The sequence below is a fragment of the Mobula hypostoma genome, chromosome 9, assembly GCF_963921235.1.
Source record: "Mobula hypostoma chromosome 9, sMobHyp1.1, whole genome shotgun sequence".
NCBI classification, from domain to species: domain Eukaryota; kingdom Metazoa; phylum Chordata; class Chondrichthyes; order Myliobatiformes; family Myliobatidae; genus Mobula; species Mobula hypostoma.
Window position 1 is genome coordinate 44,164,684 of NC_086105.1, and position 14,650 is coordinate 44,179,333.

Consider the following 14,650-nt stretch of genomic DNA (forward strand, 5'->3'; position numbering starts at 1 on the left):
GGCTCTTGAACAAAATAGGATAACTACACTCAGATCTATTGAGATGTTCCCACAACTAACGATCTCACTTTCAGCACTCTTTACTTTATTTCATGTTATCTATTGTTATTTATTTATATTTGACTTTGCACAGTTTGTTGTCTCTTGCTGTTTACATTAATCCTGTTTACAGTTACTGTTCTATAGATTTACTGAGTAAGCCCGCGGGAAAAAGAATCTCAGGGTTGCATGTGGTGACTTGCATGTGCTCTGATATAAATTTTATTTTGAACTTTGAACTAACATTGCAGATACAGTACTGTTGCATACTTTACACCATATAATCCAGATTTACCAAAGACAAACAGATAGCTGCACCTGCTAATAACATTAAGCAGAGTTGAAATGTTTGTACAAAACATACAAAATAGACTAAAAAGTTCATCCACAGCTTCTTCTGGTCCTCTTTCAAGTTCATTCATAAGAACTTTAAACCATTCTTAATAGTCAGTTGCAAAAGGATGATCTGATTTTCCCCGATTACAAGGATCAGTAGTTATCTCATTAATCAATTAAGATGTGAAGAGTTTGCAAAGGTATCATGCCTGTCAGTATTGTCAGTTATTAAACAACCCTTTGAATAGCGATCGTAAGCAAATGACACCAAGTGGATGCATCCACATACTGCACTGATTAATTATGTCAACACGCTATATTTTTACAGGTTAAATAAATCCCCACTTCACTATATCTTTAATCACATGCCATAAAACTAATTAAATCACATCTGTGATTTCCTGAACAATAGGATTTGCTCAGTAGGACACTTAATAGCGGGGGAGTAATGCTCATGATTTGCATGACCCAGGGTCGCACTTAACAAGAGCATCATTTTTACCATCACCAATCCTTGTGACCATGTTGTTTAAATAAGTCATTTGGCTTAGGATCAACAGAAAGAGGAATGATAATGCCAATTTAGCACATCAGGAACCAGATAAACTGCATGTCCTTTATGTCATAAGTCATGTAATAATACTTGAATTGCATGGAATCAAATCATCCTGTAAGTAAGATGAATTATCATTGACAGCTGCACATAAAGTACAGTTCCTTCTTCAAATCATTGACATTCGAGAAGTAGACATTCCAGTACTGAACTTTCAGAACTACCTTTTGAAAGCAACAATAAATTCCCATCTTCACTAAATCCCATGGTCAATGCTGAAAAAGAACACAGGAATTTTCTAGTTCTCCAGACTAATGTTTACCTCTGAAGCAGCATCGTTAAAACTAATTATCTTGTCATTATTACAGCATATCAGTGAGGTTTGTCTCAGTAAGGGGTTTCCTCAGCTACATCATCGCTCTAAATTTACAATCACCAATCAAGAACAAAAGCTATAAAGAGATCATTCTTTTTTTCTTGTCCAACAATCCTATAGTAATGCACATTCAGAATTCTCCCTAACTCTGAAGCCAAGAAAGATGTCAGTCTTGCTTCCCTAGTTTAAGAAATCTGCAAGCTTACCTTTGATAGGGGCCTGCCAAATTATTATTAAAGACAGTGCCTTCAGAAAGTGACAGAAAAAAAAATTAAAATTAAGCAAAGGTAGAAAGCACAATTTTCATCTCTGACTAGTTAGCCATTCTTACTTGGACAGAAGTAGTCAGAGAATATGTGCAATTCTTGTTGGTAATGGGGAAGGGTATGAGACAATCTTGTCATGCAAGTGTCCAAAAATAACAGATCGATCATGGACCTGCCGTTACACAACATTCAAGATAAATCTACTACTATTTTCCCTTAGTCACACTAATTATTTTTATTATCAAGTTACAAAAGTTGAAGCTGATGGTAGATATAGTTAAAGCGTATAAAATGATGTGAACCTAGACAAAGAAAATAGAAATGGCCATTTCCCCTAGCTGAAGGGTGAAAAGCCAGGGGACACTGAATTAGAATAACTGATGAAAGAATAGAGAATTAAAAAACAATTTTCACTCAGATAATGCTCGATATGTGGAACTAATTGTCATAAACACAGCACACACTTGAACACCGAGGTGTGCAGATGGATAACTGTCATTTGCAATTCTACAGACCTAATACTTGAAGGTGGCATTAGTTAAAGAGCTCATTTCCAATCAGCCCTAACACAGTGGGCCAAATGGTTCCAACTGCATCTTAATTTTTCTATGATTATATTATGTAAAATATATCATTTATACTGATAGAAGCAAATGAAGTCTGGTATCAGAAAATTAAATTCACATCTACATAATGCAAAACAGAACACTGATAAAATTAATTGTAGTACTCAAATCAACGCTTTCCAAACTAAATGAAAACTAACAACTGCAGGTCATTCCTGGGTAACAAACAAGTTCTGCATTGACATAATCCATTAGTGAATTTTGTCCATAAGAAAATACACACAAATCACCCAACAGGGTAATCGTAACACCACAGAATTGTTATGAATGACATCAAAAGTATATAAGTCTGATTTTAAAAAAAGAATTATTACTAGAAGTGGAAAGAGAGAGGAAAGTAACTCTGCCATTTGTAGGAATGTATGTATGTCAGACCTTTGAATTTAATATACAGGTGTCCATTGGTTTGGCTACATTGGATAAGTTTTTAACCACTGTCACCGAAACTAAAAGAATATCTGATCGCAAGGCATTTATCGTGACCTATATATGCTTCCAATGCCAAATTTGTTTTTCCTCCCCGCATAAATTTCATCCACCATGCTTATAAACATGGGATGTAAACTTGACCAAGTATTAAATTTTACCATTGAGATTGGTGTAGACACTTTCAAACTGTTCTCAGCACAGGATATGAAAAAGCAAAGGGTCACCTTTAGTCAAGAGATACTCTTCACATTTAAATCCATACTCTCTCAGAAAGGTGAATAAAACTCATGGAGAAACAGAGCAAATCAGACAACATTCCAATTTTATCCAGTTTAATCCTCAATAACATTGAACTAATATCCTCACCATTAATATTACTTCACAATCCCTGCATTATCTGCTATTCTATTTTATTTTCCTGACCCTCTCTCTGCATAAAATCATCAGGCTTCTGAAATTTAACTTGGAACGATAACCTTTTGATGGATCCACCTATGTTCTATGATTTTTCAACTTTGGTGGCATTCTGCATTCAGCATGATGATCCTTTCTAAGTTTCTCAAATTAAAAATATTTGGTTAAAATCTAACATTCTAAGTCTATAAATCACACATTTTATTTTATTTCATTCACAGTTATTTGCCTGTACGTTGACAGATTGCTTTTGATAAAAACAGATTATCCCATTGATAGTACGTAACAATTTACAATATTGTTAACAATATTATCAACCATCCTCAATAGCTTTTCACATGAAATTACAGGTTCTCTTCAAATTTTCTTTACTCCATTATTCTGCATTCAATGTACTCTACCAAGTAACTTATTGCACATCAAGAAAGAAATAACCTTATAAAGACCACCTGTATGTTAACAACTCTGTTCCAAACTAAAATGATATAATTCCAAGCATTATCTACAATTTAAACAACACAAATTCCAGTCATTGTGAAAAATAAATCTACTGATATGAGTTAAGAGTATATATATTTGTATTTCACAATGAAAAAAATTCAACACATTCATAAACTGCCAAGTTGTTTATTATTATAAATTTTAAAAGAGGACTATAAAAAATCTCAATTATTTGTTTCATCGACAAATTTTCAAACGATTTAAATTTTATTTAGAGGCTTACAGCAACAAAAGACCAGTTACTCCGTTCAGTCTATGCCATAAGCTGACCAAAAACAGCCAAAACTAATCATATGGGTTTGATTTCACCCATATACCTCATTCTACCTCATTTTAATCTAATTTTCCTTTAAAAATGTAGAAGTCCTTGTCCCAATCTCTCCCTGACAGAAGAAAAAATTACATCCTCCAATGTTCTGTGCAAAAAATTTTACAAACTTTCCTCATTATTATCATGGATTTTAACCAGCTCAACACTGATTTCAAGCTAAGCCTCTTCTTCTACACTCTTAATTTTTAAACTCCCTTTACCATTTTTGTTCCAGTGAAAATGCTCCAACTACTACTAACTTTGCTATCCCTAACATGACTTCTGTAGCAATGGATTAAATAGTCGATATTATTTTAATGTTAATCCACAAACAGATCCCTAAAATAGTAGACATAGTCTGACTGTGAAGTAACAAATGCTTTTTGTAGATTAGTCTTTTTTATGTCTCTATTTATTAAACTGTCTTTTACTTAAATGGTTGCATCTATCTGTAATATCAAGTACCAGAATAATAACATTTTCATCTGAGATCAGTATGTCCATCCATACTTGGGCATGCAGTTTCCACGTTTGTACAAATTTCCCTCATAAACTACATTACAAATTATTAGCAGTTTGTTGGTGATTAACACCTGACATTCTGTCTTGTTGATTCCTTTTTAGACATCTCACAGCTAACAGTTATGTTAAAAGACCTATTCCTGTGCCACCAGTGAATTCCAAGACTGTATTCCCTACATCCAACTACTAATTAATTGTTAATTTCAAAATCAAAAACAGAGCAAATATTGGACCATTGGTAAAAAAAATTTAAAGACCTTCTCCAAATACAGCTACATCCATTTACCTCAGCAATCAGTTTCCACGTCATTGTCCTATTTTGAACTATTTACCTAAATTATCGCAATAAATCAGTTGTAAATCTATTGTATGAAAAGGGCCCTACCGATGAAGGGCCTCAGCCTAAAACATCGACTCTTTATACATTTCCATAGATGCTGCCTGACCTGCAGAGTTCCTCCAACATTTTGTGGGTATTACTCTGTGTGACAACCACATCTGTTCCCTCACGCCCCCTTATCCGATCCCACTTCATGCCTCCACCTCCTCCTTATCCACCCTCTCCATCCAATCCCTCTCCTCCACCTACCACTCCCTCATTTCCCTCACCCCCACCTCGCCCTAACCACTGGTCTCCCTCCACCAACTCCTCTTCGCTATACGCCTATCGCTCCATCCCCTCCCCTACCTACTCCTCCTCCAACCTCCGCCTCTATCTTCCTCCTCCCCCTCTCATTCTTCTTACCCCCGCCAACCTCTTCCTCCTCCCCAATCTCATCACACGCCTCCTTCTCATCACCTGCGTCATCACCCGCCTCCTGCCTCCACCTCACCCCCGCCTCCCTCCTCCACTGCCCCATCCCTGCCTCCTTCCTCCTCCTCATCCCCCACTTCCTTCTTCCTCCCTCTTATCATCCCCCACCTCCCCCTCCTCCCTCCCTGCCTCTTTTGTCCTCATCCCAGCCTCCTCCTCTTCATATCCTGCCTCCCTCCTCCTCTCTTCCTCTTGTCCTCCTTCCCCACGTCTTCTTCATCCCTGCCTCCTTCCACTTCCTCCCCACCTCCCTCCTCCTCCATTCCTCCCTATCTCCTCATCCCACGCATCCCCTTCATCCCCACCTCCCTCATCTCCTGCTTCCCTCTACCTCTTCCTCCTCATCCCTGCCTGCTTAACCTCCGCCCCTTCTCCTCCTCCTCATCCCCAAACCTTCCTTCTCCTCCTCCACCTCCCTCCATCAACTGCCTACCTCCTCCTCCACCTCCCGACTCCTTCTTCCTCCACCCCTGCCTCCCTCACCTTCTTCCTTCTCCTCCCCTGCCTTCCTCCTCCCCACCTCCCTCCTTCTCCTCCTCCCACGTGTCCCTCCTCCCCACCTCCATCCTCCTCCCGAGCCTCCCTCCTCCTCATCCCGACTCCCCCTCCTCCACCTCCCATCAACTGCCTACCTCCTCCTCCACCTCCTGACTCCTTCTTCCTCCACCCCTGCCTCCTTCACCTTCTTCCTTCTCCTCCCCTGCCTTCCTCCTCCCCATCTCCCTCCTTCTCCTCCTCCCACGTGTCCCTCCTCCCCACCTCCATCCTCCTCCCGAGCCTCCCTCCTCCTCATCCCGACTCCCCCTCCTCCACCTCCCATCAACTGCCTACCTCCTCCTCCACCTCCTGACTCCTTCTTCCTCCACCCCTGCCTCCTTCACCTTCTTCCTTCTCCTCCCCTGCCTTCCTCCTCCCCATCTCCCTCCTTCTCCTCCTCCCACGTGTCCCTCCTCCCCACCTCCATCCTCCTCCCGAGCCTCCCTCCTCCTCATCCCGAGCCTCCCTCCTCCTCATCCCGACTGTCCCTCCTCCCCATCTCCACCTCCCGACTCCCTCCTCCTCCTCATCCCCGCCTCACTCATCATCCCCCACCTCTCTCCTCCCCATCCCCATCTCCCTCTTCCTCCTCCTCCTCATTCCCCGCTTTCCTCTTCCTCATCCTCCACCTCCCTCCTTCTCATCCCCACCTCACTCCTCCTCCTCATCCCCCATCTCCTGGCTCCCTGCTCCTCCTCCTCCTCATCCCCCACCTCCCTCCTCCTCCTCATCCCCCACCTCCCTCCTCTTCCTCATCCCCACCTCCCTTCTCCTCCTCCTCATTCCTGCCTCCCTCCTCCCCTCCCCTCATCCACACCTCCTCATCACCCCCTACCTCCCTCCTCCTCATCCCCCGCCTCCCTCCTCCCCATCCCCCGCCTCCCTCCTCCCCATCCCCACCTCCCTCATCCCCACTTCCCTCCTCCTCTTCCTCATCCCCCATCTCCCTCATCATTCCCTCGCCTCCCTCCTCCTCATCCCCACCTCCCTCATCCCTCTTCCTCATCATCCCCAGCCTCCCTCTTCCTCTTCCCCACCTCCTTCCTGCTCCTCCTCATTGCCACCACCCTCACCATCCCCTGCCTCCCTCATCCACCTCCTCATCACCGTCTTCCTCCTCCTCCTCATTCCCGCCTCCCTCATCATCCCCCCACCTCCCTCCTCCCTCCTCATCCCCCTCCTCGCATCCCCGCCTCCCTCATTTTCCTCATCTCCAGGCTCCCTCCTCCTCTTCCTCATCTCCTGCCTCCCTCCTGCTCCTCCTCCTCTTCGCCACCACTCTCATCATCCCGCCTCCCTCGTCATCCCCATGCCTCCCTCCTCATCGCCACCACCCTCCTCCTTCCTCCCCCTTCTCATCCCCGCCTCCCCTCCTCATCCTCACCTCCCTCCTCCTCCTCCTCCCAGTCTCCCCCCACCTCCCTCCTCCTCCTCCCAGTCTCCCCCTCCTCATCCCCACCTCCCTCCTCCCAGTCTCCCTCTCCCGCTCCTCCCCCTCATCCCCACCTCCCTCCTCCCCTACCCTCCTTCTCATCCCCGCCTCCCTCCTCCATCCTCCTCCTCATCCCCTCCTCCATCCTCCTCCTCTCTCCCGCTGTGCCCCTTACCCCTCCCTCCTTGAGCTTTCAAAAGCACATGAGACTAATTTTCAGTTAGACAGAGTGATGGAAAAGATATATGGTATGTTTCCCTTTATAAGCTGGAACCGTGAGTACTAATTTGGAATGTCATGCGGCATTGTACAAAACAATAGCCAGACCACTCTTAAGAGTATTAGGTGCCACACTGCAGCAAGAATGTGGTAGGGATGGAGACGGTGAATCTCTTCTGCACAAAGAAAGGAGAGCTGGAGTTATAAGGAAAGAGCAGACATGCTGAGTTTATTCTCAATGGAAGATATGAAGCTATGGGCAGACCTTACAGAGTTTACAAAACTATATTATCAAATTTAGGGGATAGATAATTATGAAAATTATAGGATAGCAAACCAGAATATTTTCCCCACAGCAGCAGAATCTGGAAATACGGGCAAAGATTTAAGGTGAGATGGGATCAATTTAAAGGAAATCTGGGTGTAAGTTCTTCACACAGGATGATACTTATCTGGAACAAGGTGGCAGAGGAAGTGGTGGTAGCAGATACAATTACAATTCTGGAAAAGTATTTGGAAAAGAAAGTAGAGGGATATGAGCTTAATTCAAGCAAATGGGATTAGAGTAGATATATATCACAATATGTATGGATGAAGTAAGCTATAAGGGTCCAGTTCTGTGCTGTGCATTGCTATAATTCTCTGACTTCTCAGCAGTCCACTTTTACTTAATAAAGAACCTATGTTAAATTTCAGCCATAAGGTATAGGAGTGGAATTAGCCTTTCAGCACATCAAGTCTGCTCCACCATTCCATCTTGGCTGATATGTTATCCATCTCAACCCCATTCTCCTGCTTTCTCCTTATTTTGATGCCCATAGTAATCAAAGAATCTGTCATCCTCCACTTTAAATATACCCAACGACCTGGCCTCCACAGCAGTCTGTGGCAATGAATTCCACAGATTCTCCACCCTCTGCCTAAAGAAATTCCTCCTCATCTCTGTTCTAGAGGAATGTCCTATTCCGAGGCTGTGCCCTCTGCTCCTAGACTCCATCATTATAAAACATCCTCCTCTTCAATAAGTTTCAAGGAGATCCCCCTTCAGTCTCCGGAACTCTCTTCAATCCCAGCACATCCTTGTTTAGCCAATCTCTTTGTGAATCGTTTCTCCCAAAAACCTCCTCAGATTTTTAGCTATAAATATGATGGGAAACTTAACCACATTTCTTTCTTGAAGTATTAAATCTAGAATGCTTTAAAATAAGCAATAACTGAATTTTATTAAACAGGATGGCTCCTCGACTGTCTCAACTATGGAAACTTAATGAGTTCAATTGTCAAAAGAACTCACACACCATAATTACACCCAGAACAAAATCATAAGAGTATGTAAAACTAAACAATAAGTCAAAAACATATCGTGTACAAATAAAATTTATTTAAGCTACAAAAAACAGGATCATTCAAAATTATAAATTCACGGTGTTTTTCTCTTTTTTTAGCACCTCCATTTAGCCAAAAGATAAACTATCAGAAAATACGGTGGTAATACATATCGCAATGAAACTGACTCAGAATTTTCATTTCTTAAACTGATTCATGAACATGAACATTGACAGTACAATAAAAATGTTTTGAAATACAAAGGGCAAAGAAAATAATTCACATGGTTAAATTGTGTGATTTTATATAGATTAGTGCACAAATAAAGTAATTCATTGGTGATGGAGAATTGTACTGACTTTTATGGAAGAGTAAAATGTTGTGAGACTGATCACCAACTGATGATAACCTCCAGATGCATAAGATGCATAATGCATTGAACTTAATGTTTTACACATCAATGCCATAAAATACCTAAACTTCATTTATTATATATCACAACTATCAAAGGACACAATACTTAGACAATCACTGAGATATCTTTTTTTTAATTATAGCAAAAATGAAAATTTCAGCATTAAAGCTAAGATCCACTTTATTGTGTACTAAACACAAATATGTCTGCTGTACTTCAGCATTTTGTACTTCAGAGTGCTTTTCTTTGGCAAAAGCAGATCCTGGACTTGGGTGGCCAGGAGTCAATGCTCCCCTTGATTCAATACATACCAGCAGGACCATGAGAGATGAATAAATCCCTGCTGGGATACTTGTTACGTTAACAATTAAATGGAATTCATCCAATATTTAGATTTCTTAAAGCTTTTCGCACCATCATTGCAGTGAAATGCAGTGTTCATAACTTCAGAATAACAAAATTCCCAAATGTAAACAAACCTGTGATGAACCATCATTAAAAATGCATCTGTATTAATATAAGTTTCCAAAACATAAGTTGCAGTCAGGATTAATTGGGATTCACAAGCAGCTGAAAATCAAACTTGACTTTGAATTATCAAAGGCAATGTGTTGTGAACATTAGGGTTAGTATTTCCATGGCCTGTGAGTAATACTTACACACAACCAATGTAAACATTGTGCAATCAGTATTAGAAGTATGTCATTCATTCATTCATTCATTCATTCATTCATTCATTTCAATACCTGTCAAAGACTGGCGGCAGGTAATAGAGAAAGATATATAGCATGTTGTATTTACTGGATAACGTTGCGACGGTGCTTTCAGCATCACTGCCACTCTTACCTTCTTTATTAAGCCTCATCACCTCTCTGTTCTTTCCACCCTCTTTCCCAGTGTCTTCTGATTCTGTATCTGCACATGAGTAAATGCAAACAAAAAGAAAAGAGAAATAAAAAGAAGAAATAAAGGAAACATGGCAGTGATGTTCAATCAGTGACACCTCGTTAGGCAGAGTAGCGATTATTATTGCCGGTGTTTATCATCTACCTGGACCACATGAGGGGAATGACCACTCTTTCATCCTTTCGCGCACAGACAGACACAGAGATATACACAGAGCCACTGTGGTCGGCTCTCACAATGAGAGGAGGGCGGGAGGAAGGTCTGGCAGAGAGCCCAGGCACTGTCCGGCTGGCAGAGCAGGGCAGGGTAGGGCAGGGCCAAGCTCAGTTCCCCCGGCAGCCAGGTGCCTGTGCCCCAGTCTCAGCCTCACTGACCATCACACACAGGGGAAGCATGGAGGACACCGGGCCCCACAGCACGAGCAGGCGCGTTCCCCCACCACAAACGCCTCGCGGGAGAAAGAAGAAAGCCGCTTACTGTCCGGGCATTGCACTTTAGCAGCATCAATCCAGCAAGACCAGGGCTTGCCCAAAAATGCCTCAGGACTGGGCACTTTGCGTTCCAATGTCGCCATTGCTATTCCTTCTTGTTGCTGTGCTGCCTTCGCCAAGCAGTGACGTCACCTTCGGCTCTTTCCGCCATCTTCAACCGATTGGAAGGAGGGAGGGGGAGAGGGAACTGGGGAGGGGGAGGGAGGAGGAGGAGGAGGAGGGGGGAGGAGGAGGAGGAGGGGGAGGAGGGGAGGAGGGGGGAGGAGGCGGGGAGGAGGGGGGAGGAGGAGGGGGGAGGAGGAGGGGGGGAGGAGGAGGGGGGAGGAGGAGGAGGGGGAGGAGGGGGGGAGGAGGGGGAGGAGGAGGAGGGGGGGGAGGGGGAGGAGGGGGGAGGGGGAGGAGGGGGGAGGAGGGGGGAGGAGGGGGGAGGAGGGGGGAGGTGGAGGGGGGGAGGAGGAGGAGGGGGAGGAGGGGGGAGGAGGGGAGGAGGGGGGAGTAGGGGAGGAGGAGGGGGGGAGGAGGAGGGGGGGAGGAGGAGGGGGAGGAGGGGGGGAGGAGGGGGGAGGAGGGGGGAGGAGGGGAGGAGGAGGGGGGGGGGGGGAGGAGGAGGGGGGAGGGGGGGAGGAGGAGGGGGGGAGGGGGGAGGGGGGAGGAGGGAGGAGGGGGGAGGGGGAGGAGGGGGGAGGGGGGAGGAGGAGGGGAGGAGGGGAGGGGGGAGGAGGAGGGGAGGGGGGGAGGAAGAGGGGGGGGGGGGGAGGAAGAGGGGGGGAGGAAGGGAGGAAGAGGGGGGAGGGGGGAGGAGGGGGGGAGGGGGGAGGGGGGGAGGAGGAGGAGGGGGGGGGAGGAGTGGGGGAGGAGGGGGAGAGGAGGGGGGAGGAGGGGGAGAGGAGGGGGGAGGGGGAGGAGGGGGGAGGGGGAGGGGGGAGGAGGGGGGGAGGAGGAGGAGGAGAGGGGAGGGGGAGGAGGAGGAGGGGGAGGGGGAGGGGGAGGAGGGGGAGGAGGAGGGGGAGGGGGAGGAGGGGGAGGAGGGGGAGGAGGGGGAGGGGGAGGGGGGAGGAGGGGGGAGGAGGAGGGGGGAGGAGGAGGGGGGAGGAGGGGGGAGGAGGAGGGGGGAGGGGGGAGGAAGAGGGGGGAGGAGGGGGAGGAGGAGGGGGAGGAGAGGGAGGGGGAGGAGAGGGAGGAGGAGGGGGGAGGAGAGGGAGGAGGAGGGGGGAGGAGGAGGGGGGAGGAGGGGGGGAGGAGGAGGAGGGGGGGAGGGGGAGGAGGAGGAGGGGGAGGGGGAGGAGGAGGAGGGGGAGGGGGAGGAGGAGGAGGGGGAGGAGGGGGAGGGGGAGGGGGGGAGGAGGAGGGGGGAGGAGGAGGAGGGGGAGGGGGGAGGAGGAGGGGGAGGGAAGCAGGGGAAGAAGAAAGCGGTCTCCCAGTCTGCGTCGGGTCTCACCAATATATAATATATATTTGGGGTGATATACTGCGTCCGGTGCTCCCGATGTGGCCTTTTATATATTGGTGAGACCCGACGCAGACTGGGAGACCGCTTTGCTGAACATCTACGCTCTGTCCGCCAGAGAAAGCAGGATCTCCCAGTGGCCACACATTTTAATTCCACATCCCATTCCCATTCTGACATGTCTATCCACGGCCTCCTCTACTGTAAAGATGAAGCCACACTCAGGTTGGAGGAACAACACCTTATATTCCGTCTGGGTAGCCTCCAACCTGATGGCATGAACATTGACTTCTCTAACTTCCGCTAGGCCCCACCTCCCCCTCGTACCCCATCTGTTACTCTTTTTAATGCACACATTCTTTCTCTCACTCTCCTTTTTCTCCCTCTGTCCCTCTGAATATACCTCTTGCCCATCCTCTGGGTCACCCCCCCCCGTCTTTCTTCCCGGACCTCCTGTCCCATGATCCTCTCGTATCCCCTTCTGCCTATCACCTGTCCAGCTCTCGGCTCCATCCCTCCCCCTCCTGTCTTCTCCTATCATTTTGCATCTCCCCCTCCCCCTCCAGCTTTCAAATCCCTTACTCACTCTTCCTTCAGTTAGTCCTGACGAAGGGTCTCGGCCTGAAACGTCGACTGCGCCTCTTCCTATAGATGCTGCTTGGCCTGCTGCGTTCACCAGCAACTTTGATGTATGTTGCTTGAATTTCCAGCATCTGCAGAATTCCTGTTGTTTGCGTTTAAGGCAGAGCTTGATAGGTTCTTGATTGGACACTGCATCAAAGATTATAGGGAGAAGGCTGGGTAGTGGGGCTGAGGAGGGGGAAAAAAGGATTAGCCATGATTGAATGACAGAGCAGACTCGATGGGCCAAATGACCTAATTCTGCTCATGTCTTATGGTCTAATCGTAACTACCAATTTCATCATCCAAATCATTGACATGTAACATAAGAAGTGGTCCCAGCACAGAACCCTTTCATTCCCAGAACCATCCTTGTGAACCTCCCCTGTGGCACACCAGCAGTGACCGGCAGCCAGCCAGAAAAGGCTCCCTTTATTCTCACTCTTTTCCTCTTGCCAATCAGCCTATGCTCTATCCATGCTAGTATCTTTTCTGTAATTACATGGCTCTTGACTTATTAAGCAGCCTCATGTGTTGCACCTTCCCAAAGGCCTTCTGAAAACCCAAATACACAATATCCACCAATTCTCCTTTGTCTACCCTGCTTGTTATTTCTTCGAAGAATTCCAACAGATTTGTCAGGCTAGATTTTTGCTTAAGGAAACCATGCTGACTTCAGCCTATTTTATTGTGTGCTTCAAAGTGCCCCGAAACCACATCCTTAACAATCGACTCCCAACATCTTCTGAACCACTGAGGTCAGACTAAATGGCCTATAGTTTCCTTTCTTCTGACTTTCTCACTTCTTGAAGAGTGGAGTGACCTTTGCAATTCCCAGTCCTCCCAAACCATGCCAGAATCTAGTGCTTCTTGAAAGTTCGTTAGTAATGCTGTCACAATCTCTTCAGCCTCCTTTTTCACAACCCTGGGCTGTAGACCATCTGGTCCAGGTGATTCATCTACCTTCAGACCTTACTGTTTCCCAAGTACCTTCTCCCTAGTAATGGTGACTTTACTCACTTCTGCCCCCTGACGCACTTGAACTTCTGCCATACTGTTAATGTCTTCCACACGAAGACTGAAACAAAATACTTGCTCAGTTCATCTGCTGTTTCCTTGTTCACCATTACTACCTCGCCAGCATCATTTTCCAGTGGTCCGATATCTACTCTCAACTCTCCTTTGCTCTTTGTATATCTGAAGAAATTTATGGTATCCTCTTTAATATTATTGGCTAGCTTACCTTCGTTTTCTATCTTTACCATCTTTATTACGTTGAGTTCCCTTCTGTTGGTTTTTAAAAGCTTCCCAATCCTCTAAAATCCCACAACGTTTTGCTCTATTATATGTCCTCTCTTTGGCTTTTGTATTGACTTTGACTTCCCTTGTCAGCAAGGGTCGCGTTATCCTGCCTTTAGAATACTTCTTCTTTGGTTTGTATCTATCCTGCACCTTCCAAATTGCTCCCAGAAATTCCAGCCATTGCTGCTCTGCCATCATCCTTGCTAGTGTCCCCTTCCAATGAACTCTGACCAGCTCCTCCCTTATGCCAGTGTAATTTCTTTTACTCCACTGTAATACTGATGCATCTGACTTTAGCTTCTCACTCTCACAGTGCAGGGTGAATTCTATCATACTGTATTATAATCACTGTCTCTTAAGGTTTCCTTTACCTTAAGCTCACTAGTCAATTCCAGTTCGTTGCATAACACCAAATCCAAAATAGATGATCCCTTAGTGGGCTCAACCTCAAGCTGCTCTAAAAAGCCATCTTCTATGCACTCTACAAATTCCCCCTCTTGGGATCCAGCACCAACCTGATTTTCCCAATCTACCTGCATATTGAAATCCCCCACGACCAACATATGTTGCCCTTTTGACATGCTTTTTCTGACTTCTGTTGTAATCTTTACTACTGTTCGGAGGCCTGTATATAACTCCCATCAGGTCTTTTCTTAGCTCTACCCACAAGAATTCTACACCTTTCAATTGTATGTCACCTCTTTCTAAGGATTTGATTTCAGTTTTTACCAACAGAGCCATCTCACTTGCTCTGTCTACTTTCCTGTC

General features: G+C 45.9%; 1 protein-coding gene across 1 annotated transcript in view; it reads right to left on the reverse strand.

Moving 5' to 3' along the window:
• Window positions 1-10,620, reverse strand: part of LOC134351683 (ataxin-7-like protein 1) — a 258,916-nt gene extending 248,296 nt beyond the window's left edge. Inside the window, exons 1-2 of the mRNA XM_063058175.1 lie at window positions 10,499-10,620; window positions 9,962-10,030 (exon numbers count right to left, since the gene is read on the reverse strand). Of these exons, the coding sequence (XP_062914245.1) occupies window positions 9,962-10,030; window positions 10,499-10,595 (166 nt within the window). The 5' untranslated portion in view covers window positions 10,596-10,620. The remainder of the gene's footprint in view (window positions 1-9,961; window positions 10,031-10,498) is intronic.
• Window positions 10,621-14,650: the final 4,030 nt, after the last annotated feature.